The 26,695-nt window shown below is 36.7% G+C and overlaps 6 protein-coding genes across 6 annotated transcripts; 2 read left to right on the forward strand and 4 right to left on the reverse strand.

The window, feature by feature from the left end:
* Window positions 1–632: 632 nt before the first annotated feature.
* On the reverse strand, window positions 633–1,474 carry J3458_002170 (uncharacterized protein; the record flags this gene model as incomplete). Its single annotated transcript, XM_007814527.2, has 2 exons — window positions 633–1,358; window positions 1,460–1,474. 2 exons carry the CDS (start codon window positions 1,472–1,474, stop codon window positions 633–635), a joined length of 741 nt encoding a protein of 246 aa, XP_007812718.2.
* A 495-nt stretch (window positions 1,475–1,969) lies between these two features.
* J3458_022437 (uncharacterized protein) lies at window positions 1,970–2,854 on the reverse strand. Its single transcript, XM_066123020.1, has one exon. The coding sequence runs from the start codon at window positions 2,653–2,655 to the stop codon at window positions 2,011–2,013; it is 645 nt and encodes a 214-aa protein (XP_065979051.1). The 5' UTR covers window positions 2,656–2,854; the 3' UTR covers window positions 1,970–2,010.
* Window positions 2,855–4,372: 1,518 nt separating this feature from the next.
* On the reverse strand, window positions 4,373–6,015 carry J3458_002171 (uncharacterized protein; the record flags this gene model as incomplete). Its single annotated transcript, XM_066117161.1, has 5 exons — window positions 5,066–6,015; window positions 4,958–5,010; window positions 4,874–4,907; window positions 4,715–4,743; window positions 4,373–4,645 (listed from the first exon to the last, which is right to left on the reverse strand). The coding sequence occupies exons 2-5, from the start codon at window positions 4,991–4,993 to the stop codon at window positions 4,373–4,375; spliced, it is 372 nt and encodes a 123-aa protein (XP_065979052.1). The 5' UTR covers window positions 4,994–5,010; window positions 5,066–6,015.
* Window positions 6,016–6,276: 261 nt separating this feature from the next.
* Window positions 6,277–8,972, reverse strand: J3458_002172 (uncharacterized protein). The gene is made up of 3 exons (XM_066117162.1): window positions 8,375–8,972; window positions 7,544–8,189; window positions 6,277–7,383 (listed from the first exon to the last, which is right to left on the reverse strand). Exon 3 carries the CDS (start codon window positions 7,068–7,070, stop codon window positions 6,657–6,659), a length of 414 nt encoding a protein of 137 aa, XP_065979053.1. The 5' UTR covers window positions 7,071–7,383; window positions 7,544–8,189; window positions 8,375–8,972; the 3' UTR covers window positions 6,277–6,656.
* Window positions 8,973–9,041: 69 nt separating this feature from the next.
* On the forward strand, window positions 9,042–10,602 carry J3458_002173 (uncharacterized protein). The gene is made up of 3 exons (XM_007814526.2): window positions 9,042–9,335; window positions 9,461–9,900; window positions 9,963–10,602. Exons 2-3 carry the CDS (start codon window positions 9,643–9,645, stop codon window positions 10,293–10,295), a joined length of 591 nt encoding a protein of 196 aa, XP_007812717.2. The 5' UTR covers window positions 9,042–9,335; window positions 9,461–9,642; the 3' UTR covers window positions 10,296–10,602.
* Window positions 10,603–11,270: 668 nt separating this feature from the next.
* On the forward strand, window positions 11,271–14,698 carry AFG1_1 (ATPase). Its single transcript, XM_066117163.1, has 3 exons — window positions 11,271–11,797; window positions 11,880–12,333; window positions 12,415–14,698. The coding sequence occupies exons 1-3, from the start codon at window positions 11,482–11,484 to the stop codon at window positions 13,286–13,288; spliced, it is 1,644 nt and encodes a 547-aa protein (XP_065979054.1). The 5' UTR covers window positions 11,271–11,481; the 3' UTR covers window positions 13,289–14,698.
* Window positions 14,699–26,695: the final 11,997 nt, after the last annotated feature.

Genomic DNA, 26,695 nt, shown 5'->3' on the forward strand with positions numbered 1-26,695 from the left:
CCCCTTCTTCGCCTGTTGGTCGAGCTCTCCTTGCATTCCCTTGCTCCAAATCCATTGCCGTTCTTTGCCTTGATTCGAATTTCGCCGTACTTCTCGCACATTTTGTGGAGAATGTTGATTTATGCCGTGATGCTGCTGTCTGGCGGCTCTAACCGAATCTTGAACAATTTCCACCGCCTGCCTTGGAATTTCGTCAAGCCATACTTCCACTGGTGTCCCGTCACTACAACATAATTATACTGCCTACCGGCTTCCGACTACCGGCGGGCCGTCATGGTTCAGCTCGAGCCATATGGTTGAGCCTTTCGTATTCCGTTGATGGTTTGCACTGGTGCATCCTGAATAACGTTCGAGGTTGGGTCGGACTGCTTACGGGGTATTTATTCCGTCTGATAATAGTCAAGGGATGCTGGTCCGGTAAGCAGGCCCAGAGGATCAAAGTCAATTCCAGCTCCTGGCCCCCTCCACTCAGCAATATTGCGGACTGATTAAGCTGGTGGTCAAATGTGACGCTCGAGAGCCCAAAGTGCCAATAATTTCAGCACAGGCCCCGCGCTTCTCTGCTCCGTTGTTGTTAACAAAACCCCCCATCAGTGACAAAGCAACAATATGGGCATGCTTCGTCGTCGTTGTCAGAAAGGTCCTCCGTGAGGTCCATATCGGTTCGTTGGGTCGTTGTAGGGATTCATTGAAAACTGATAGTTCATCGTTGAGCGATTATCGATAGGGATTGGCTGACCTGTGGCCACGTCGTGCCGCGAGTCGTTCACCATCCGCCCAGATGTACTTTGGAACTGATCTGATTGCGGCACAGCTGTCTGTGCCGAAAAAGCTGATGGAGAATAATGATGATGGTCTGTTGGTGAAACACCGCCAAGCTGCTGCGGGTGATGGTTATAAGACATGGTTGGCTGTGATGGCTCCCAAGCAGAAGAGTTTGTCGTAGAGGCGCTCGCTATTGAGTTCTCTCTACTAGATTGGCTCGGTATAGCAAAATGGATAGTCTGTTCAAGATGCGCCGCTCTTCGAGGCAGCATTGCTTGGTTCAAGGATTGTATGGCAACTCCTGCCTCTCCGAGACGGATTGGTTGTGCCCGACCAGACTCGCAACTGTTTGCTGTGGATGCGTGCAAGTAATGAGCAATGTACTCATTAGTAACCCCGTATCTGCTTAGGAGTTCCCGGAGCTGTTTATTTTCATCCGCGACTCTCCTGGCAGCCATTTGCACTTCGGCAGAGGCTTCGATACCTTGGAGTTCGCAGACTCGCAGTCGTTGCTCGAGTTCCTGCAAGTACTCCCTCCTCCGCGCGCGAGACCTCCGTTGATTATCACGAATCCGAGCCAGGTTGGCCTTATGCTGGTGACGACAGGAGACACAGAGTGTTAGACATGATCCAAGAAGAAAGGCAAGGTAGCCTCCTAATCATTTCGAAGTGGCACTGTAGACTTGGAACTTACTGCCGGAGTAGTCATCTAGTCGGCAGCAGACGGCGTCTTCGTAGGCAAAGAGGCACGCGATGCTGTCGCACAAAGTTGGGAATGGGCGGAACGAGATGGAGAGGAGAGGGTTAGTTTAGCCGGGCAGCTGTGAAAGCAATAGACAGATTTCTGGGTATGGAATATTTGTTAGGGTGATAAGAGAAGGAAAACAGAGTTTGCAGCAGCCAAGTCGAGGTACAGAACCGTGATGAGGTATATATGGCAATAATGGTAATAAGAAGCTGAAAAGGGACTATAATGTCCACATCAAAGGGCCCAAAGACACACATATGTAGGGAGATGGTCAAGAGGATCCGGCATAGACGGAGACGACGGGCGTAATTGTATCAAAATTGGCAGCCCACACAAGATATCGGTCCAGATCCTCGGATCTCCAACAAGATCTAAAAGAAGAAATTACTTGATTCAAGGCACCGAGAGACCACCGACCCTCGGCAGGAGACTACAGCCAAGTGAGCCTGGCTGGCGGTCGAGAATGCCCATGGGTACCCAATGTTGTCGTCTGGTGGCTAACAGGCGGGGATATTCAGAACTGAAGACGCTAGTAACCAGGGGAGTATGAACAGACATCGGCCCCAGTTTCTGGATTCGAAGCTGGCAGAAGGATGACCTGCCTGTGTTGTGACTGTGTCTGGGGGGGTGTGAATATGTGAAAACGCCACGGGTGGGTAGCTGTGTAGGTGTGTTGGACGTGGAAATTCAGAGTTAGGGCTCAAGTATGTAGCCGGATATTGAAAAAACGATGCAAGACGATTAATTAGTTGGCATTTCCTTGGCTTTGACAAAAATAGACGCTGTACGCTGATGGGCCAAAAGTAAAATGTGCACTTTTGGTCTTGGCCACGAGTAATGAATGTCCAGACGAGATTTAGAGCTTCTGCAAGGGCACCGTAACGACTCATGGCGTACGATGCATATTCTTGAATTCGCCAAAACAAGGCGTCGTCAACCCTGATCGGCTTTCTTGATTTTGACTTGGTGTCGCTATGGTGATCCTGTAGCCGTCCGTGTGTTGGCAGTCGACCACGATGTTCTTTGTTCGTGGTTTTGGCACATGAACCCTTGGGCTGGCTGCTGGCTAGCCAAGGGGCAATCCACACTTGACCGTTTTCAAGCCACCAAGGAAGACATGTACAGCTTGCAGTTGCCCGCATGTGCAGTGCATTGGTGTGCGGATGGGAGGGTGTGAGAACATTAGCTTTTGGACACGGCCTTTCACCCTGTGGCTCGCCACCAACAGAGAACCATGATCAAACCAGAACAAAAAGTCGTTGGCCCGTTCCAACGTCTCGGACTTGCTACCGTAGCTCCTCCAGGCGGCCCAACTTTGGCCCCGCGCGACGGCGCAACGACACATTGAGCCGGGTGGGAATGGAACAAACTCCATAGCAGGCCTGTCTGGTGTACCTCGGTATTTTAGCCTCCCCCATGGACACAGCCTTACGGAATGGACTTGGCCTTTGCTACTCCGTAGTGTCATCGTGATCCAGCAGCCACCCGCGTACCGCCCTGGGGGCCACATCGGAATTTTTTTTTGTCCCAGGCCTGCTTCATTGGTGCCACTGTGGCACACCCTCGAGTCCTCGACTGCTGGGCGCTCGCGTCGCAAGAGCTGAAGTACCAGATGCACTGTCCAATCGAACGTTGACGGGTACCAGCCACACGTTGGCAATGAAATATCCGGATCCAAGTCCGTCATTTCAACCCCCATCTCCCCAAACTAAAACCGTACCCAGCCCTGTCATAAGACTTGCTGAAGTGATCGGTCCAATTGATTCATTTACTTCTCACAGCTCACTGTGAATCCCTGCCTCCATAACCATAGCCCTCTTAGTTCAACACCAGTAACGAGTGCCCTGTTTTGCAATTTGCCGTCTAGGGGCTCCAACCATTGCGCAAGTAGTCTCTTCCTCTTGTGTAATTGTGCATATCCAAGATTGAATACAATACGCTGTGGCTCGCAGCTTCTGAGAGTAGGTCTGTTGCGGGTACAACTGGAACATAGTATTTAATACCCTATTCTTCCACTCTCGCCCAAGTTACGAGGGCCGTCGGCACCTTGTTTTCCGCGCAGACAAGATATTAGTATCTTTCTGGCAAGAATCAGGAGAGCTAATGAATCTCCATGGTGTAAAGCGAAATGATCGCTTCTCCCTCTCAAGCTCCAGTATGGCAAGCGCACAGAGTGGAACAACTTCGTATTAGCACCCGCTAGGTATGCGAGATTTAAATTCTGGTCATCATGACTCTCAATCCGTCCCTGGAAGATACATCCGGTTTGTTAGTATTCATGTGGCCACTGCTAGCTTAGGCACGTACTAATCGCCGTTTCGATAATGTCGACATAGGCACAACATCCTTTTGTGACGACGGTGACAGAGCCATGTCATATCCTTGGGAGAAAGCGTTTGGGGCATAGACTACTGGCTAGCTTGATTCTTTCCGCGCCAGAACACTTAGCCCAGCTACTAGTTGTCAAATAGCGGCCGTTGTACGGAGTATGTGCCCCATGGTGGCCTCAATGACATTCTTAGCCCCATCCCATTACAAACCAGGGGCATGACGTGTATACCTCAGTAGTCATTCCCGACAATTCTTGACGGCCAGATCCGTTTCTAGTGCAGAGCTTGACCTGTCGCTGCTTTAACCTGAGCCGCCCAGATTTCCGATCCTAGACACACTCCAGCGACCTGCACATCAACGTCTTCAAGTATATCGGCCAGAGTGGTGGTTTGATGGGTACTCAGAAAAGATCTTGTACGTATTTCGCGACAAAGTACTCATATATCACGGCCTCCTCTAGATGCCTAGACATTGATTTTGGCCATGGTGATGCCCCTGATGTAGTCGACGTACGGGGCAACAGCCTTCTCAACAGGTCCGCCAGAACCGCAGCACTTCTCCACGATCTGGCTGCGGCGTCCGGTATACAGCTCCGCCTTTAGCATCCCACCCAGCTCGCCCCAAATCGGCTCGAAAAACTCGTTGGCCTCGATTCTCTCCACCAGGCCGTTCGGCTTTCCTTCCTGCTTGACGATGGCGCTGGCCTGATGGCTCAAGGCTGATTTCCTCGTCGTCGTCTTGTCTCGAGACGCCCTTGGCACACAACCTCATGATGATCTCTTCTGTAATCATGAATAGTAGCTTACAAATGGGGGTTTAGTATTGTAGGCTTGAAAACCTGAATCAGCCAAGAATAGCGTTACGACTCACCTCGGCGGCTATCCGACTGGCAATGGCGACTAGAAAGTACCCGCAATGTCAGCATATCCTTTCCTGGACTTCAAGTAGTCTGATCATGGACGTAGTAAAGATGTCTCTCCCGCAGACCAGTTCGGGGACAAATTTTTGGCGTCGAAGGGGGTTACATACCGGAATAAATCACGGGACCATCGGTGATATTGTCCTGTATATGCGTTAGACGTGTCTGCTTCTAGGGGATGAGGATGAGCTTACGTAACTAATACAGATTGCATCTACAAGAAGGAACATTTCCGGAACATCAATTCCTATGATGGCATCAGCCTTGGGCTCGAATGGAGATGTACTTCAAGATGTGCTTACGGCAGATATCTGAGTCATCGCGGGTTCGCCCTGCTGATCGCTGTGAGTCGCTGCGAAAGATGTCGGCTTCCCAAGTCAGTTTCCCTTAAGTTCGAGGATCGATAGTGATAAGCTTGTTTGCCTTGCTATCAACTCGTGAGCTAAACTATATACTCACTCCGAGCACATCTTGGCCGAATCAGCGAGAGTGATCACCAACATGCGTGTCGTGGCTTATATCAGCTGCACTAAAAGTGGAGGAACCTCCAGTAGTGCAGGTCTCTATCTTTCTTTATCGCAATGAGGAAGTGTTAATTACCAGGATTTTCTTATAATGGCACTGCTGCCAGCTTGAGGAGACTCAAACGGCCTCCTTCCAATGAACGAGATGTTGGATATCTCCAGTGATCCTCTGAGCTGTAGGTCTAGGTCCTTCCACGCGTGGGCGATGATTAGGTCGACCTGGTGGGGATAAATCTTGATGGAAATATCAAAGCACCCTGGGGACCCAAACTTCTGGCACAGAAGTTCATTCAACCGTTTACATTTTCAAGTATCGTCCTCGAGGATGGAGACGAAGCTGGCCGGCATTTTTGCCCCATGAGCGCCGCGGCGCTTAAGCTCTTGGCGAATCTGCTCGATGGCACGGAGCTCGAGCATGAGGTCTAAAACCCACTGCGCCGCTCTTTTTCCAACTGTAATAAGCTGGGCCAATTGCAAGTGCGTATAAGCAAGCGTCGGCTCGCTCTTCTACAGGAGGGCGAAGGCAGAGAGGTTGGCGATAACCTTGGCAATCATTTCACAAATCAAGTCCATGACGTCCCGGGCTAAAATAAGCGGTGTAATTGGTTGAAACAGCTGGCCACACCCAGATGTAGAATAACCGCGGTAGCAGAGGCAACGGCTCCAAAGGCGTGGACATGCTATCATAGCGTTCAGCATTCGCCAGTGTCATTAGTCGCGAGACGAGACGTTCTTACCGCCATGATATCCTAGTAGTTGTTCGATAAGCAAAAATCTCTGCCTTGATAAAGGGGATGAAGAGGTAATACCGTGGCTCACACTTCACACGTCAATGGTTCTTCTCCTCGATACGGGCGACGTCAAAGTCCTCATCGGTGACCATAAGGTGAGATCTGCTTCAAAGCTTCGTCGTTTTTCGTATCAATCCCAGACTCTTTCCCACTCTCAGCGAGGCTAAGCCATAGTTTACGCCAAATTGAGATCGCTGGCTGAAGAGCTGGGACATGGCGAGGCTGCCGTAGCGGGGGGTGAGAGACGCCTGGTAAGAGTCGAACGGCAAAGCGCCGGTTGATGCGGGTATTGCGTTCGCCATCTTGGAAAGCGAGATTCGGTCGATTGTGGCTGATCGCAGGTCAGGTCAGTTTCGAGATGATATGTTGGCAATTCTTAGGAACTCCGCGATCAGCAAAGCTTTGAACTTCTTCCTCCCCTCACCAGATTTGGATAGTGTATTTCAGAGCAAGGGTGATTAGAGCCTGAGCAAGAGCGGCGCTGCTAACTAACCGGGCCAGGTCGCGGGTCGCCTGAGTTTCGTGGCCGACTGCCTAGGTACTAAGTAGTTTATAAGATCAAGCACAAATATAAGCAATCACTTGAAAAGTAAAAGAAGCCCATGAGTACCTTCTTTGCTGGATCGAAATGGACTCGCAATGTAAAGAGATTTGGCCAAGCTGCTATCGTAGTAGTAGAGCACACGGGACTTCACTGTCCTTAGAAACTCCGTTGGCTGCTTTGGTGGTTTATTCCGATTATGGGGAATCTGCAAATAGACTGTCTGGCATTGATGTCCCTGTTGGTGTGGCGCTCCTGCTTTGCCGCAGAATTCCCAACTAGGGGGGACTGAATTGGGGCGACCATATTCCAGCAATTTATTAGGACATGAATGGATTCCAACTTCGAGCAGCCCTTCGCCGAGACTCTCGCCACCGTGCTGCAGTGACGTGAGATTTAGTATGGCATATTTGCAGAAACCTCGAGGCAGAATCCAATATGTAGTCGACATATACACTAATCTCCGTCGGCTTAATCCTCAAGAGTATGTGGTCTGCACTTGCAGCCAGATGTTTGTTGTGATGTCAGAAATTTCTTGTCGGTAGTTTATTACTGCCCATATACATCGATTTTTCCTGCATATTTTGAAGGGTCAGTTGAGGGACAAGGGTTTGGGAGCAATATATGATATGCTTAGCTAGAACAGTAATGGATTTCTTTCTAAACATCTTTGCGACCCTTGCCTTAAATGAGGCCAGATGTACCTCGTAGTAGAACAGACGAAACCTACGTTACTGTTGACTCTCTTTGTCACTTGATTGTGTCTGTTATATCATTAATAACCACATCCAAGGTTTCCTGAATCACGCGAGCCAGCGTAACAAGCATCAAAGTCGTAAAACTCAGGATGCTACCCAATCTACCAAGCGGCAAATGCCAGTACTGATCGAGAGGTATTTTTGGTAACTTTTTAAATACACTTACTGAAATTGAGTCTGAGATGGTAACGCTGCATGGGAAATCTCCAAAAGATCAACCATTCTGCCGAGCCAAGACAAAGGGATCTGGTTGTACGAATTATCGGAGTTGCGTATATCTGCGGCGAATAATTACCAACGCAAAATCTGACTCCATCGAAAGTAGATTCATGTAACAGTGCATCTAACACCTTTTTTCATCTTAATATCAGAGTTGTATCTAGCTTTGTGCCGCTCTAGGAGACTTGAGTTATCCTAGATGAACGGTTCAATCTTGGGTCCTTGATTTAGTGAGGCGAAATGGCCGAGAGGAAGAGAACCCGTACTCTCTATGCAGTTTAAAACTTTCCGATTCCGCAGGGACTGCTCAGTAAAAAGACGTGATTGCGCTTATCAAGAACTCTCGTTCGCTGCATGCCCTCAACCGAGTGTTGATAAGGGGTGGCATAAAAGACAATGGTATCAATTTTGAACTCGAATTGGTTTTTCGTGCGACTCATTCAGTCTCCATTCGGCAAATTCCCACCTCACAAGACCTATCTGGCAAATCAGATTGTATCCGATTGCTGTTGCCTATCCAGTCTGGTGATCGATTTATGCTGTCTGGATGTTCGACACATTTAGTGTCGGATGGATGCTTTGGGCCTAGGGCTCTTCATTCAGTCAGCGGCGGGACAATGTTGGTGGAGGTTGACAAGACTCTATAATTACAAGAATGTTTCACAGTCAGACCCTACTTTAAAAAGTGTTTGATCCGCAACAAAGGTTCACACCGTACTTAGCGATGGTGCCAAATTCCGATTTGAACAAAGAATAACGAAACGAAAAAGCGACTCACTTGGTGTCTTAAGACGGCTGTATTCACGATGATCAAACTCAAAAACCGTGCTTAGCCACGTAATAAGACGCTGGGCCATACGGTGGTGCCTCAACTACTTTCATGATTGAATGGCAAAATAGGCGTCACTCAACGCCTCTGGCCTGGTAACCTGATCCATCAAATAGACCGTGCGGCCCAGGGAAGCAACGTGCCTCGCAAGGGCCTCGTGTTCGTGCGTCCCGGGTCAGTTGGAGAGCATCGCCGTGGGGCAATGCGTTGTAAAACATTGATCAGTTCTGATGTCTCGTGGCACAGGCTGTATTTCCTGGCACAAGTAGCAGGTAGCCGATGAATTACCTATGAGTCTTCTGGGACTTGAAGTGAAACGCGGACCATACTCTCTTGGTTGTTTAGACTTCTGTTTGCCAGGTACATTTCCAATTTTGTCGTGGGTCACTGGGGTTGTGCATCGAAATGAAGGGTGTCAGTACTCCAAAGATGGGGAATAAAAATCGCTCAGCCTGGAAACGATATTGTTCGTAATTGTGTCAGCAAGTTCAGAGCAGTGCAAAGTGGCCAGTCAAGCGATGGTAAGTTGGAAGAAAGCCCCCAAGAGTCAGATGCCATTTATTGACATTTGCACCAGACCACACTGAATCAGGGGTGAATGGGCTTGGCGGAGCGCGCACCACACTGTGTCGCTGTGTGCAGCTTTGTGAGGTAGCTGGCACCGGGGTAGCTCCTTCCTTCTGGCTCGTGTCACTCAGAGGCTCACCGACTGCTGCGCCGGCTTTGTCCAGCTACTCCGTATCAACATCAAGATGGAGTCCAGACGCTACCCAAGGATGCATTTGAGCCCAACTTTCTAACTTTAGAAAGCCGAGCACGCCCTGGGCCACAGCCCAATGACACTTGGCCGCTTTCAAAACAGTTTGTTCGTGGCAGCATCTTGGTGGTCATGTTCTGCCTGGTCTTCTCCGTACGCGGTACCCTGTCATTTCCTTGGCCATGTTTTTTTTTTCCTCTGTGTTTCCAGGGTACCTAGCTACCCCTTATTTACGCACTTGGGTAGGTATCGAAGCTAAAAATACGATGTCTACTTAGAAACAGCCATTTTTCCTCGTCATATAATTCCCGAGTATATTCCGTGCGGTGACACAGGCAGCGGTATAAAGGCCAGACTCGGTGCCATCCCGTCTCAAACGCATCACTCCCTCTTCTCCCCAACGACGAACATCCTACAAGTCACGACATACATTTCAATCATCATTCAAGACCTAGCAGCGATGCTTTCCCTTTTCAAGTCGCTCGCGGTCTGCGCATTGGTGGCCATGACCCAGGCGGACACTATCAAGATCACGGCACAAAACGACAACACATTCAACCCAAACTCAGTCACCGCAAAAAAGGGCGATGTCCTCGAGTTTCACTTCCAGCCTAAGAACCACAGTGTTGTAGCAGGCGACTTCAAGTACCCTTGTTCACCTCTCCCAATAGGTAGCGGGTTCTTCTCTGGGTTTATGCATGTAGAAAGCGGCGAAGCAGTACGTCCTTTTTGTATTGTTGCCGTAAATGCATGCTGAGTATGAAGCTAAGATATTTTCAGGACAAGGTTTTCCGCGTGACAGTGAACAACACAGATCCCTTGGCCTTTTACTCCTCCCAGGGTGATGAATGTCCGAAAGGCATGGTCGGCATGGTCAATCCGAACGGCACAGAAACCCTAGATGACTACAAGAAAAGGGCTGGCGGGTTGGCTAGAGGTGTCACTCCTGGCAATTCTCCGTATGGCGGAGATGTGACTGGAAACAAGTCTCCGAGCCCAAGTGGCAGCAAGAACGATGACAAGGACAAGGATGATAAGAGCGCTGCTGGGGCTCTGCGTGTGTCTCTTTTAGCGCTGGCCACTGCCTGGGGAGCTATCATTTTGAGCGCATAAAATATTTTCGGACGATATCATGTAAGATAGACTGGCAATGGAAGTGGTTCTGCCTATTCGGGGTGTACTGGAATGCCCGTGGAGGTTTTAGCAATTACTTGTCGTGCTGTCTTGGTGGTTGTAGCGTGGCGTCTGGATCAAGTGCTTGAATAAATGGGTCATAGGATGCTACGAATTCTGCAAGTGGTCCTATGAACCGACTGATTGAAAATAAGTTCATCCTCGTTCAACGGAAAGGCCAGCGAAGGAGGTATAGCGAAGAGAATGAAGTAATCGATTGGAATTTGAGGACAAGTTAATCTTGGTTGTTTGTAGTTAGAGCTTTAGGGTAATTCAACGGCTTCGTTCGCTTAAACCGCGGAGATCCCCTCAGTGTGTGCGAAGGCTCCAACCAGGTCAAGGACCCACAATAACCCGGCTACAGATAGTGACCTCAAGCGACATTAATGGTAGCTTAGATTTAGCGATGTATGATGTGGCTTTTTATAACTTAAATGCTTATTATGGCCTTTATTATCCCCTAAAAGCAGCGAAGACTACAATTGTGTAGCTGCGGGGATAAGCAACCAATTAAAAACTTAATTTTACATGGTACCTTAATCCCTTAACATTTTATATGATAATATAAGTATCCATAAAAATCTAGGTTACAAAACGCTACATCATAAATGCCATAATCTTCACTATTATTAATGTCACTTGACGTCACCAGCTGCTACCCGGGGCCCTGTGGATACTGTGACCTAGTTGTAGTCTTCGCTGTTTTTAGGGGATAGTAGAATTTAAGTGTGGACTAAAGTAACTTTTATCTTACGGCTTTTATTTGGTGTACGTATTATCCCCGTAGATACATCACTGGAGCATTCGCACACCAGAGGGGATGTCACCTCGACCCTTGTTTTGGCTCCGAAGGTTCAAATTACCCCTGTGGCGCGGCGACTCCAACGGCTGGTCCTGCTCGTGACGTCGGATTCCCCGGCTGAAGACTTATCAGCTCCATTTCTTTCCGCCTTAGAACCACCACCAAACGGCCGACAATGGACAACCTATCGCCAAATCACTGAGCCGCCGCTGTACCACAACTTCCTTGACTCGGACTGGTCGCTAGTCTCATGGCACACTCCTGACACTCTTGCTGCCCTGCAACTCTGTAATCTCGATTGATCTGCATTACGCAGAGTCATCCATGATGCGAGGCGGCGTTGCGTCGTCAAAAGTTGCGGCACGTCAGCTTCGAGCTGGGTTACACCACTCTCGCGACCGACGATTTACGGGGCACTATTTCTCTTGCATCGGGCGAATAGGCTATCGGCCGACTGCAATCAAACATTTCCCGACATGCCAGACATCCATGCCGGCGCCAACTGCGCTTCCGCCATACACGATAGGCCTTCGAACAGCAGCAACCATTGTGGAAAGCCAGCTGCATGGAGAGGGCCCTTTAGCAGAGTATGATAGACGGGTAGAGAACGGCCTTTTACGGAATGATGACCATCAACGAGGTGAGGCTAAAAAATTGTCCTATATAAGGGAATAAAACCCCGCAGTGTTTCCTGGCCGAGGTTAACGCTCCTCTTCATCCAGGCATTATTGAAAGTCTGCAAAATTTGTACGATGAGCTGCGCAACTATCACGCCCCTAAAGTTAAACACCCCAGCCTTGACCTTTTGAAGCCAGCCAGGAAATCAGTCTTCTCGTCGATATTTGGCTCAAGTGGAAAAGCACAATCTGCCATTGGCGACATCCCAGACAATCTACCTCGTGGCTTGTATTTGTACGGCGATGTGGGCAGCGGCAAGACGATGCTGATGGATTTGTTCTACGACACGCTCCCAAGCTCCGTCAAGACAAAGACCAGAATCCATTTCCACAACTTCATGCAAGATGTACACAAGCGATTGCATAAATTGAAAATGCAGCACGGGACGGATGTGGACGCCGTGCCCTTTGTGGCAGCGGATATTGCCGAGCACGGAAATGTATTGTGTTTCGACGAGTTTCAGTGCACCGATGTGGCAGATGCCATGATCCTGCGAAGGTAAGTCTTGATGGCCCAAAGCCGAAAACCATCTGTTCAACTTCCGTGTCGGGGATCTTGGTTAATTTAAAGGTTGGGTAGACTGCTAGAGTGTCTAATGTCCCACGGTGTCGTCCTAGTCACGACATCCAACCGTCACCCGGATGACCTGTACAAGAATGGCATTCAACGAGAGTCCTTCATCCCCGCCATCAAGCTCCTAAAGAGTAGACTACATGTTATCAATCTTGACTCGCCCATAGACTATCGAAAAATACCTCGGCCGCCGTCAGGAGTATATCACACACCACTCGACGGCCACGCCAACTCTCATGCTGAGAAGTGGTTTCGCTTCCTTGGGGATTCCTCAGACAACCCGCCACATTCAGAGACTCAAAAGGTTTGGGGACGAGAAATATACGTGCCCCGGGTTAGCGGCAGGTGCGCCTGGTTCACCTTTGACGAGCTAATACGACAACCGAAATCCGCCGCCGACTACCTCGAACTCGTGCGTGCATATGACTCCTTCATCGTTACCGATGTGCCAGGAATGACAATCCGTGACCGCGACCTAGCCCGTCGATTCATCACCTTCATCGACGCCGTCTACGAGGGCAACGCGAAACTAGTCCTTACCACGGAAAAGCCACTGACAGAGCTCTTCATATCGAAGGACGAAATTGCAGAGACTTTGCTAAAAAACAATCCACAGAGCATTGAAAAGAAGGAAAAAGTGGTGTCTACTGTTAAGGAGCTAATGGAGGACGTGGACCGACAGGCCGAAGAGCTCAAGAATTCAAACCTTTTCGCAGGCGAAGAAGAAGCGTTTGCATTTATGCGAGCACTGAGTCGGCTCAAGCACATGGAGAGCAAAGAATGGGTCGAGCGAGGCATGGGGTTGGAAAGCCAAGGAGGCAAGGAGGACAAAGATAACTGGTCCAAGACGAGAAGTCGGCAAATGGAAGATTCAATGTAGTGGATGGGATCTACTTGCGGCTGGGTGGTTCTGTGTTTTATGATTGTACCGCGCGGGAGGCGGATGATTGATTCGATATACCCTGAACACGGAGGCGGACTGCCTTGAATCTGGTCGATTCGAGTCATTGTTCTACTGGCATGGCAATTACAGTGTGGCGTTTTCATAGACATGCGTTTGTATAAATGTATAGACATGATGTCCCTGCTACAATGGTTCTTAGTGACAGGCCTCGTGCAGAACCACATAGAGTGGCTGAATGATTTCTGTGTTCTCCATTGTTTCGGCGACAGGTATCTCGCTGCCCCTTGTCCTTCTGACTAGAATGGATGTTGCATGGGGTCCCAAGTGGACGAGGGAAGGTCCAATTTGAGCCTACCACAAGACGAATTTTTCCACGCCGCGTTTTTGCTGTTCACGAGTGCGCCTATGTCCACTTCCCTGTCTGAACAGGGTGTTTCCGGTGTCCGAACTGGGCAGACAACGTACGAGTGATCTGCGCAAACTAAACCTCTATCATTGAAGTTGGAGCCTGGCGGTAAGCCTCGTGGGCTTTATAGATGATGTTATTGCACGTCCACTAATATGCTGGCGTTGCGGCTTTTATGACCCTTACGGATGGCCAGCTTCCTAATATCTGCATCTAGTAGTAGTTGCGTCCTCCGCATCCCCCCTACAAGTCATGAGCCGCGGATGTCGATAACGACAAGTAACTCCGGCGAGCTGGTTTCTGTATGCGTGATCGTAGTACCGGCTCCCGGTTTAATTTTAACAGTGATATCGCAGGTCATAGATTGTCCCGGACCGGGCAGCGCCTGTAATTGATACTGCTATGTGACTGCTCACTGAAGAAATTATATTCCCACGACAGGTTTTTGGTTATTGTAAAATGTTGCCCATGTTTTATCGTGCAGCCATGACAGCGGGACGGGAAACGTACATTCCTGTTGAGACATGATGAATGATGTTGCAGTTGCTTTGTTATCATGCTCTTCAATCATAGACATGACGAAGACGAATGCGGGCTAACGGAACGTTTGGGACGTTGGCTGTCCGTCATCCACGTATTTTGCTTTTTGACTCCCGATGCTACTGACAAGTCCCAGGTCACAGAGTACTAGGATTACTGCAAAAGCTCCAAGAGATCAAGCGCACAGATAACTGTCATCGCTATTACTCATACCCGATCTAGTATGCCTATGCAAGCAGCTGAAGAAGGAATCAGGCCAAACGTGTTCAGGCCACAGAAAGGACGGGAGTAGGCAGGACAACCAATCCATAGGGCATATCGGGTTCCACGGCTCGATTTGACTTGATAGAGATGCGAGCCAGAAAGTCGTAGTTTTAGAATAAATAGACTTCGATATGAGACCCCGCGACCTTGCATATGGGGTTAGAAATGAAGACTAGTGGACTTAGAGCTTGAGCCATCAAAAGTTGAGTTGTGCAACATGGCGATTGACTACTAATCGTGCCTCGCCCCACATTTAGTACTGGTTCGCAAGGCCTCACCAACTAAAGTTGGTGCTTATCAGCAACGCGGCCACATCAGTAACGCGGCCACGTATATGTAAAAATATTAATAAAAAATATAATAAATTAAATAATATTTATAATATATATTTATAAAATTATAAAAATTATAATTATAATTATAATATTATTCTTTTTTTAAATACTTTAATATATAATTAAAAAATATATTAAATATAAAAATATAAATATAAATATAAAAATAAAAAGCTTTTTTTAATATATAAATAAATATAATGGCACGGCTCTGACGAGCTCGTAAAGAGAGCTGGGAGACGTTGCGAGGCTGGCCCGATATTGAAGGCTGTGAAAAGAGGCTGTACGTACGAAAATTAAGGGTTTAAAGAAGAAAGAAAGAAAGGAAAATCGGCAGCTTAGTTCGAAGCTCTTACAAAGGCTACGGCAGGCCTTAAACAGCCGGCGGCAGCTGGCCGAGCCCGGCTGGGCAGCCCTGGAAGTAAGGATAAAGTGAAGTTCACCACAACACACCAACTACACTAGGAATATCCGGGACACGGCGTTACACCGGGCCTAGGACGGTGCGGCATAACACGACGCCTAAAGACAACTACGTGATAGCCTTAAATACCTGGATACTAGGACAGCCACCTGACCAGCGCACCGGGGCCAACCCGGACTCAGCTCGGACCTCTACCACACACGCTCCAACGAACCGCTACTAGAACAGCTAGCCTAGTAGGCACCTTTAACCTATACGATCTGGAACACGCTTTATATGACTATGGGTTATAGCGGGGCGGGGATAACCTGAATGTTACGAACGACACTGCATAAGACACGGGACGGGACCGCACCGGCTAGGATAGGCACGACCTATAGGTATAAGAAGAAGGTAAGGGCACGTAACTAGCCACGTAATCTAAGAGGTAATTAAAGAGGTTAATATTTAAATATATTAATTAAGAAGAATTAAACTAATTAAACCTTAAGCTAATTAATTAAGGTTTAAAGGGATTAATAGTTAAGCTAATTAATCTAGAATTATAATAGAGAGATAAATAAGTACTTAAGAAGAAGATATTCTTATAATTAAATAGTTTAAATCTTTATTAATTAATTTAAGTAATAGTTTTACTATTAAGAGTTATACTTTTAATAGCCTTATTATAATACTACTTAAAAGCTACTTTATAGTATTTAACTTAACTTACTTTCTAAGAAATAAACCTATTATACCTTAAAACCTAAGCTATTATTATATTTTAATTAATTTTATTTAATAAGTTACCTTAAAACTTTAAGTAATAATAACTTTTAAGATATTTACTTTAAGTAAAAAGACTATTAACCTTAAGAAGATAATAAAGTACCTTTATAATAAGATTACTAAGCTTAAAAAGTAAAATTAATAGCTTTTTAATTAATAGAATAATCTCTATAAAAAACTTAAGGTATAAAAAGAGAAACTTATAGTAATTTAAAATCTTACACTTATATTCTCTATTAATAATAATAATATATTAAAATTCCTTAAGCTTAAATTATATAATAGTTAAAAGGGTAATATAAGAAACTTTCTTATATAAGCTTAAGCTTACCTTTAAGTTAATAAGAAAATCTATAAGATACTTAAATTATAAATTCTTTATATTAGTAATCTCTTAACTAAGAAAGTAATAGAATAATAAAAGCTAACTCTTTATATATATCTTAAATATAATGTTAAAGTTAAAGTAAAAGTTATTTATATTTTCTTTAATTATAAAACCTTTAAAGAATAACTTCTTATTATATTTAAAAACCCTAATAAGTATAAAAAAGCTATATAATAGCTTACTTAACTTAAGTAAACTAAATTTATAGCTTATTATACTAGGAAATTTAAACGTATTATAATAAAACTTAATTAAAATACTAAACCTAAAATAAAAGTCTTTTATTAAGAACTTAAAGAAAAAGTAAAGAATAATATTTATTAAGAAGATTATTTTAAGTTATTTAATAACTTTATTAAAATAATTATTAAGGTAAATAATCGTTTATACAAGTAATATTACGAAAAAAGTTATAAGAAATTTAAATTATATACTAGGTTTAATAAATCTAATAGTAGTAAGCTACGCTAAATATTAATAGTATACGAGTATTATACTAGACCTATAGAACTTAATGCTATAAATAAGGAAAAGAGAAAGACTTATTATAATTATAATAAGATTAAATACTTTATAAATAAATATAAAGCTTTAAAAAAGCTATAAAAGCTAATTCTTAAAGGTAAGAAACTTTATATTATAAACTAAAAAGACTTACCTACGCGAAATCTTAATATAATAAGTAAAAAAGAAAACTTTATATTAATAAATAATACTAGTTTAAATAAAGATTAGAAATTTAAAACCTAACTAATACCTAATAACTTTTAGGAATACTAGACACTCTTATTAAAAAGTAAACCTTTACTAGAGTTAATTTAAAAGAAAGAGAATTATTTAATTAAGGAAAATAAACCTAAAATTAAATATAAACTTTTTAATTAAACCTTTTATTACGATAATAATTACTATACGTACCTTAATAGTAAGTAAGAAAGCGAATAGTTTCTACGAGAGTAATAAGAGAAGAGAACTCTTATAATATAACTAAAATTATAATAAACTAATTTAAAGATATTAAATAAAAAGTTATATTATACTAAGAATAACGTATATACTACCTAAACTATAACCTTATAATATAAAGAGAAAGGAAACTATATAATTATAAGTAACTTACTTAGCTTAAGTTTAATTAATATAAATAGTAGATTAAGTAATTACTAAAAAAGCTTTAATAATACGTTAAAAGATAACCGCTAATAATAGCACTTAAAATAACACGCTAAAGAATAATATAAGAATAGAATTAATAAATTAAGAAATAATAGCTATTATTACAATTAAAACCGATTTCTTAACGAAGATCTAATAGGTCTTTATATACTATAAATATTAATAGTATAGTATATCTTATAATTAATATAACTATAATAAAACGAAAAATCTAGGTAATAATTAATAGTAGAGTATAAGAAAATTTTATCTTACTAAATCTTATTAATAGATTATAATTACCTTAAATACCTAAAAATAAGCTCTATTAACTTATAACTATAAAAGAAACTATAGTAAAGTATAGTTAAAGAGTAATTAATATAAAAGTAATGTAACTTCTCGTTAATATATAAGGTATAAAATACTAGGTTATTGTAATAGTAGCTTAGGTTCTAAGGCATAGTAGGTCTGTTTCTTAGGAAGTAAGTTAGGTTAAATGCTATAAAGTAGCTTTTAAGTAGTATTATAATAAGGCTATTAAGAGTATAACTCTTAATAGTAAAACTATTACTTAGATTAATTAATAGAGATCTAGATTATTTAACTATAGGAATACCTTCTCCTTAAGTACTCGTTTATCTCTTTATTATAGTTTTAAATTAAATAAATCCTATTTAATCCCCTATGCTAGATTAGGTTAATTCCCTTTAATCTATCAAGTTAAATTAAACTAATTCTATTTAATCCCCTTACGTAACCTGCGATCCCGTTAGGCCCTATTCTTATTTATATACTAGCGGCTTATAACGCTAGCTAATTACTTTAAGTACCCTTAGTTCGTAATATAATACTTCTCCCCTATTAGTCTTATCCTTAAGGCTATTTCGTTTCGTCTAATAAGTATTCTCTTTCTTTCTCTCTTTTCCCTTTTTTCTTTCTTTATTATTCTTTTTATAATATCTTTTAATTATATTTTAAAATAGTAATCTCACTTTAACTAAAAGATTAATCGTAAACGTCTTTCTAAGTTTATATCTGCCTTTAGCTTCGTTATACCTTCCTGTAATTCGTATTAAAAAAACAATTAAGAGTATATTATTACTAAAGGGAAAGACAGGTATAGTAAATATACTTTACGTGGTTACACTAGCTATAATCTAGGCGAAACGTCTTTAAATACTTATAATTATATTCTTTATAAAAAGGATTATCTTAATAGAGAACGTACTTTAGCTAAGAATAATTTAAAGCGAGTAATAGCTTATTTATAAAGGATTTATTATTAGGAGAAATTTTTACGATAAAAGGCTACGAAGATAATTACTTATAGTATAGAGAGTCTAAACAAGTTAAAGGCCTAAAAGCGTTTAAAGTTAAAGTCTAATATACTTAATTAAACACCTAAGTTTCTAGTAAACTTAAGTTTCTTTATTCTTAATAAGTTTTTATTCTTTAATAGAACTATTTAAGTAACGTTAAGTAATTTATAAGATTCTTAGCTAGTTTTCAAGTGTTTTTAGAGTTTAAATATCCCTTTTATTTAACGAGATAATAATAATTCTTTATATCTCCTTATACTTTAAGTATTTATTTAACTTCGTATTTATTAGTATCTTTTATTATAATATTAGTAGCGATTATAAATTCATTTAATGCTTTCTCTAATAGTAATATATAAAATATAGAATAAATTCTTATTCTATTTAATAATAATAGTTTATAGTTAATATTTAAGATTTTTTATTTAATAAGGAATAATTTAATCTTCTTCTAGTTAAGTTTATTACTAGGTCGCTTAGTTTTAATATTTTTACGAATAAGATATACTTTATATCCCTTCTCTAGGATTAGCGCTAGTAATCTCTTTTTATTCGCGTAGTATTTTATTTAATTCTATAAATATATTTATTTCTATTATAAGTGTTTTTATATTTCTATTATAGTTACTATATACGTTATAGCTACTAGCGCGTTTATATTCTATATCGTATATATCTTAATAATAGAGTTAAATTTATAATTTACCCTAAATAATAATATCTTTATATTATTAATCTTAAAGCTATTATAAGCCTATTATACTAGTAATAGCTATTCTATTTAATTATTCTATTAGTAGTTAATATAGCTTCGTAAATATTATTTAAGTATTTAATTTAAGATTTTTGTTTATTTATTTAATTATAGGTAAAATACTATTAATAAGCTTTATTTAATCTTTATAGTTTTTATAAGGTATTTCTAAAAGTTTAAGGTAAATAATTTATTGTAATTTAATATAAGCTTTATTAATAATTTATGCTATATAATAACTATTTTAAAGAATATATATGCTAAGTTCTTAGTATTACTTAATTTCTTATATAAAATGTAATAGGCGTATTTTATAAGTTTATTTATAATAACTAGAATACTATTATAAGTTACTTCTATTATAGGTTCTTTTTACTTTAGTAGTTTAACGATAAAGTCTATTATAATAGTTTACTATACTCTTTTAAGTGGTAATATTAATTATAATTCTCTATATAATACGTGTTACGTTAATTTTACTTTATTACACGTATTACATTTCTTAATAACTTCTTATACTATTTTTCTACTTTCTAAAAAGTTATATAATCTTCTTAGCCTATTAATTATTTTCCTTATACCCTAATATTCGTGTAATAGGTGCTTATATATTTCCTTAATAAGCTATTCTTAAAGTATACTAGGAATATACTACCATTTATTATATAAGAAGGTCTTACCTTTCTTAAATAAATGCGTTTTTATTTTTTAATTATTTAAATAGCTATTATTATTAATATATAATATAATTTAATACATTTATATTTTATCTAGCTTAACTTACTATATTATATTAATTTCTTAGGTGCCTAGTATAAGGTTTCTATTCTTAATAACGCGTAGTAAGGGTATATTACTCACTTACTTATTTAATTTTAAGTTCTCTCTTTAACTAAGCGCGTTTACTCTTTTATTTTTAGATCCTTTATAATATATAATTTTAAAGTTATAATTTATAAGGGTTTTATACTATTTAATCTATCGTTTATTTAAATTCTTTATAGTTAAAAATAATATAAGATTCTTATAGTTAATATAAACCTTAATTTAATACTTTACTTTTATAAGATAATATTTTTATTCTTTAAAGCACTTAATAATAGCTATAAGTTCTTTATTATAAATTCTATAATTAAGTTTAGGTTTATAGAGTTTCTTTAAGAAGAATATAACTAGGTATAATCTTCCTTAATTATCTTATTATTTAAGCTATTTACCTAGTATAAAGTTTAAGGCGTTTATTTTAAGCTTATAAGGTTTATTTTAATTAAGTGCTTTTAATATAGGTTTTAACGTAATTAAATCTTTTATCTTTTAAAATATTATAGCTTTTAGTTTATTCTATTAAAAGCTAACTTCTTTCTTTATTAGGTTTATAAGAGGTTATAAAATATCTTTATATTCGCTTAAGAACTTATAGTAAAAGTTTATAAATATTATAAATTCTTTAACTTCTTTTTTTAAATTCTTTAATATAAGCTATTTCTTAATACTTTTAATCTTATTTAAGCTTATTTATATTTCTTCGTATATAAGCACGTACCCTAAAAAGTGTATAGTATTCTAGTAGAACTAGTATTTTAAGGCTTTAACTAAAAGTTTATTATTCTATAAAGTTTATAGTATCTTATATATATATTATTTATATTTCTTAAGGGTATTTAAATAAATAAGAATATTATTAAGGTATATAATTATAAATACTCTTAATTGTTTTTATAAGATTATATTAATTATTCTTTAAAAGGTTACTAGTACGTTAATAAGCCTAAAAGGTATTATTAAATATTTATAGTATTCTCTACTAGTTTAAAATACTATTATTTACTTATAGCCTTCTTTGATTTATATAAGGTTATAGGCTTCTTTTAAGTTAAGTATAATAAACTATTTAGCTTTTTTAACTTTATCTTTAATTTCTATTATAAGCGGTAACGGGTATTAATTCTTAATTATAATTTTATTTAAGTATTAGTAATTAATATATAATTATAGTTTTTTATTCTTCTTTAATACTTATAAAATTAAGTATTCTACTAAGGACTCTAATAGTTATATATATCTCTTTTATAATATATTCTTTAAATACTTCTTAAGCGCCTTATCTTACTTAAGGTTCTAAGAATAAATTTTATTAAACGTTAATTTAATACTAGGCTAGAGTTTAATCTTATAATTCTAGCGTAAATACTCTAATAGTTCTATTTTTAGCTCTTTATTAAATAACTTATTATACTTTAAGTATTCCTTAAAAATCTTTATTATCTTAGCTTTTAGCTCTTTAGTAATTATATATATTCCTAGAGGCCTATTATAGTTTAAGTAAAATACCCTTTATAGGCTACTCTTAGCTTTATAACTGTATTTTAATAAATTCTATTAAAGTTAACTAGTTCTTTAATTAACTTATAAATTACTCGCTTATAACTAGGGTATTTTTAATATAATATTATGTTTTAAGATTACTATAATATTTAATATAACTTAGTATTTCGTACCTTATATATTAATAAAAAGCTACGTTACTTCTATATTAATTACTTCTTAGCTATACTTTACTATAGTTCCTTTTATAATTATAAGTTAATAAAGCTTATCTTTAGGTATTTAAGGTAATTATAATCTATTAATAAGATTTAGCGAGATAAAATTTCCTTATACTCTACTATTAATTATTACTTAAATCTTTCGTTCTATTATAATTATATTAATTATAAGGTATACTATACTATTAATATTTATAGTATATAAAGACTTATTAGATCTTCGTTAAGGAATTGGTTTTAATTGTAATAACAGCTATTATTTCCTAATTTATTAATTCTATTCTTATATTATTCTTTAGCGCGTTATTTTAAGCGCTATTATTAGCGGTTATCTTTTAACGTATTATTAAAGCTTTCTTAGTAATTACTTAACCTATTATTTATATTAATTAAACTTAAGCTAAGCGAGTTACTTATAGTTATATAGTTCCCTTCCTTCTTATATTATAGGGTTATAGCTTAGATAGTATATACGTTATTCTTAGTATAATATAACTTTTTATTTAATATCTTTAAATTAGTTTATTATAATTTTAGTTATATTATAAGGGTTATTCTCCTTCCCTTTTATTCTCGTAGAAATTATCTATTACCTTACTTACTATTAAGGTACGTATAGTAATTATTATTATAATAAAAGGTTTAATTAAGAAGTTTATATTTAATTTTAGGTTTATTTTTCTTAGTTAAATAATTCTTTTCTTCTTAAATTTATTCTAGTAAAGGTTTACTTTTTAGTAAGGGTATCTAGTATTCCTAAAAGTTATTAGGTATTAATTAGGTTTTAAGTTCCTAATCTTTATTTAAATTAATATTATTTATTAACGTAAAGCTTTCTTTATTACTTATTATACTAAGATTTCACGTGAGTAAGTCTTTTTAGTTTATAGTATAAAGCTTTTTACCTTTAAGAATTAGCTTTTATAGCTTTTTTAGGGCTTTACATTTATTTATAAAGTGTTTAGTCTTACTATAATTATAATAAGTCTTTCCCCTTTTTTTATTTATAACGTTAAGTTCTATAGGTTTAACGTAATACTTATATACTATTAATATTTAGCGTAGCTTACTACTATTAGGTTTATTAAACCTAGTATATAATTCGAATTTTCTATAACCTTTTTTATAACGTTACTTATATAAATAATTATCTGTTTTAATAACTATCTTAATAAAGTTACTAAATAACTTAAAATAATCTTCTTAATAAATATTATCCTTTACTTCTTCTTTAAGTCCTTAATAAAAGACTTTTATTTTAGGTTTAGTATTTTAGTTAAGTTTTACTATAATACGTTTAAACTCCCTAGCGTAATAAGCTATAAATTTAGTTTACTTAAGTTAAGTAAGCTATTATATAGCTTCTTTATACTTATTAGGGTTTTTAAATGTAATAAGAAGTTATTCTTTAGAGGTTTTATAATTAAAGAAGATATAAATAACTTTTACTTTAGCTTTAGCGCTATACTTAAGATATACGTAAAGGGTTAGCTTCTACTATTCTATTACTTTTTTAGTTAAGAGATTACTAATATAAAGAATTTATAACTTAGGTATTATATAGATTTTTTTATTAACTTATAGGTAAGCTTAAGCTTATATAAGAAAGTTTCTTATATTACCCTTATGATTATCGTATAATTTAAGCTTAAGGAATTTTAACATATTATTATTATTAATAGAGAATATAAGTATAAGATTTTAAACTACTGTAAGTTTCTCTTCTTATACCTTAAGTTTTTCGTAGAGATTATTTTATTAATTAAAAAGCTATTAATTCTACTTCTTAAGCTTAGTAATCTTATTATAAAGGTACTTTATTATCTTCTTAGGGTTAATAGTCTTTCCACTTAAAGTAAATATCTTAGAAGTTATTACTACTTAAAGTTTTAAGGTAACTTATTAAATAGAATTAATTAAAATATAATAGTAGCTTAGGTTTTAAGGTATAATAGGTTTATTTCTTAGAAAGTAAGTTAAGTTAAATGCTATAAAGTAGCTTTTAAGTAGTATTATAATAAGGCTATTAAGAGTATAACTCTTAATAGTAAGACTATTACTTAAATTAATTAATAAAGATTTAGACTATTTAACTATAAGAATACCTTCTCCTTAAGTACTCGTTTATCTCTCTATTATAATTTTAGATTAAATAGATTCTATTTAATCCCTCGTGTTAAATTAGGTTAATCCCCTTTAATCTATTAAGTTAAATTAGACTAATCCCATCTAATCCCCTCACGTAACCTGCGATCCCGTTAGGCCCTATTCTTGTCTGTATACTAGCGGCCTATAACGCCAGCTAACTGCTTTAGGTACCCTTGGTTTGTAACAGTTATATTAAATATTATAATAATCTTAAAATATAATCTTATATTAGGGATATCTTAGTTACAAGTAAGTAATTTATAAGTTAATTAAAGAATTAATTAACTTTAATAGGATTTACTAGAATATAATTATAAAGCTAAAAGTAACTTATAAAGAGCACCTTATTTAAACTATAATAAACCTTTAAAAATATATATAATTACTAGAGAGCTAAAAGTTAAAATAACGGAGATTTTTAAGAAATACTTAAATTCTAATAAGCTATTTAGTAAAGAGCTAAAAATAGAACTATTAGAGTATTTATACTAAGACTACGAGATTAAACTTTAATTTAATATTAAATTAACGTTTAATAAAATTTATTCTTAAAACCTTAAGTAAAATAAGGCACTTAAAAAGTATTTAAAGAATATACTATAAAAGGGATATATATAACTATTAGAGTCTTTAATAGAATACTTAATCTTATAGGTATTAAAGAAGAATAAAAAACTATAATTATATATTAATTATTAATACTTAAATAAAATTATAATTAAGAATTAATACCTATTATTACTTATAACGGAAATTAAAGATAAAGTTAAAAAGCTAAATAGTTTACTATACTTAACTTAAAAGAAGCTTATAACCTTATATAAATAAAAGAAGGCTATAAGTAAATAATAGTATTTTAAACTAGTAAAGAATACTATAAATATTTAGTAATACCTTTTAAGCTTATTAATATACTAGTAACCTTTTAAAGAATAATTAATATAATCTTACGAAAATAACTAAAAGTATTTATAGTTATATACCTTAATAATATTCTTATTTATTTAAATACTCTTAAGAAATATAAATAATATATATATAAGGTATTATAAACTTTATAGAATAATAAACTTTTAATTAAAGCCTTAAAATACTAGTTCTACTAGAATACTATATACTTTTTAAGGTATATACTTATATATAAAGAAATATAAATAAGCTTAAGTAAGATTAAAACTATTAAGAAATAACTTATATTAAAGAATTTAAAGAAGGTTAAAGGATTTATAGTATTTATAAACTTTTATTATAAATTCTTAAGTAAATATAAAGATATTTTATAATCTCTTATAAACCTAATAAAGAAAAAAGTTAGCTTTTAATAGAATAAACTAAAAGTTATAGTATTCTAAAAATAAAAGATTTAATTACGTTAAAACCTATATTAAAAGCACTTAATTAAAATAAACCTTATAAGCTTAAAATAAATACCTTAAACTTTATATTAAATAAATAGCTTAAATAATAAGATAATTAAGAAAGATTATATTTAATTATATTCTTTTTAAAGAAACTTTATAAATTTAAACTTAATTATAGAATTTACGATAAAGAACTTATAGCTATTATTAAGTGCTTTAAAGAATAAAGATATTATTTTATAAAAGTAAAGTATTAAATTAAGGTTTATATTAACTATAAGAATCTTATATTATTTTTAACTATAAAGAATTTAAATAAATAATAGATTAAATAATATAAAACCCTTACGAATTATAACTTTAAGATTATATATTATAAAGAATTTAAAAATAAAAGAGCTAATACGCTTAATTAAAGAGAGAATTTAAAATTAAATAAGTAAGTAAGTAATATACCCTTATTATACGCTATTAAGAATAAGAATCTTATACTAGGTATTTAAGAAGTTAATATAATCTAATAAGTTAAGCTAAATAAAATATAAATATAATAGATTATATTATATATTAAGAATAATAATTACTTAAATAATTAAGAAATAAAAACGCATTTATTTAAGAAAGGTAAAACCTTCTTATATAATAAACGGTAGTATATTCCTAGTATACTTTAAGAATAGCTTATTAAAGAAATATACGAATACCTATTACACGAATATTAGGGTATAAAGAAGATAATTAGTAGATTATAAAAATTATATAACTTCTTAGAAAGCAGAAAAATAATATAAGAAGTTATTAAGAAATATAATACGTGTAATAAGGTAAAGATAATATAATACGTATTATATAGTAAACTATAACTAATATTATTACTTAAAAGAGTATAATAAACTATTATAATAGACTTTATTATTAAACTATTAAAGTTAAAAGAACCTATAATAAGAGTAGCTTATAATAGCATTTTAA

This window comes from Metarhizium acridum (genome assembly GCF_019434415.1).
Source record: "Metarhizium acridum strain ARSEF 324 chromosome Unknown scaffold_1, whole genome shotgun sequence".
NCBI classification, from domain to species: domain Eukaryota; kingdom Fungi; phylum Ascomycota; class Sordariomycetes; order Hypocreales; family Clavicipitaceae; genus Metarhizium; species Metarhizium acridum.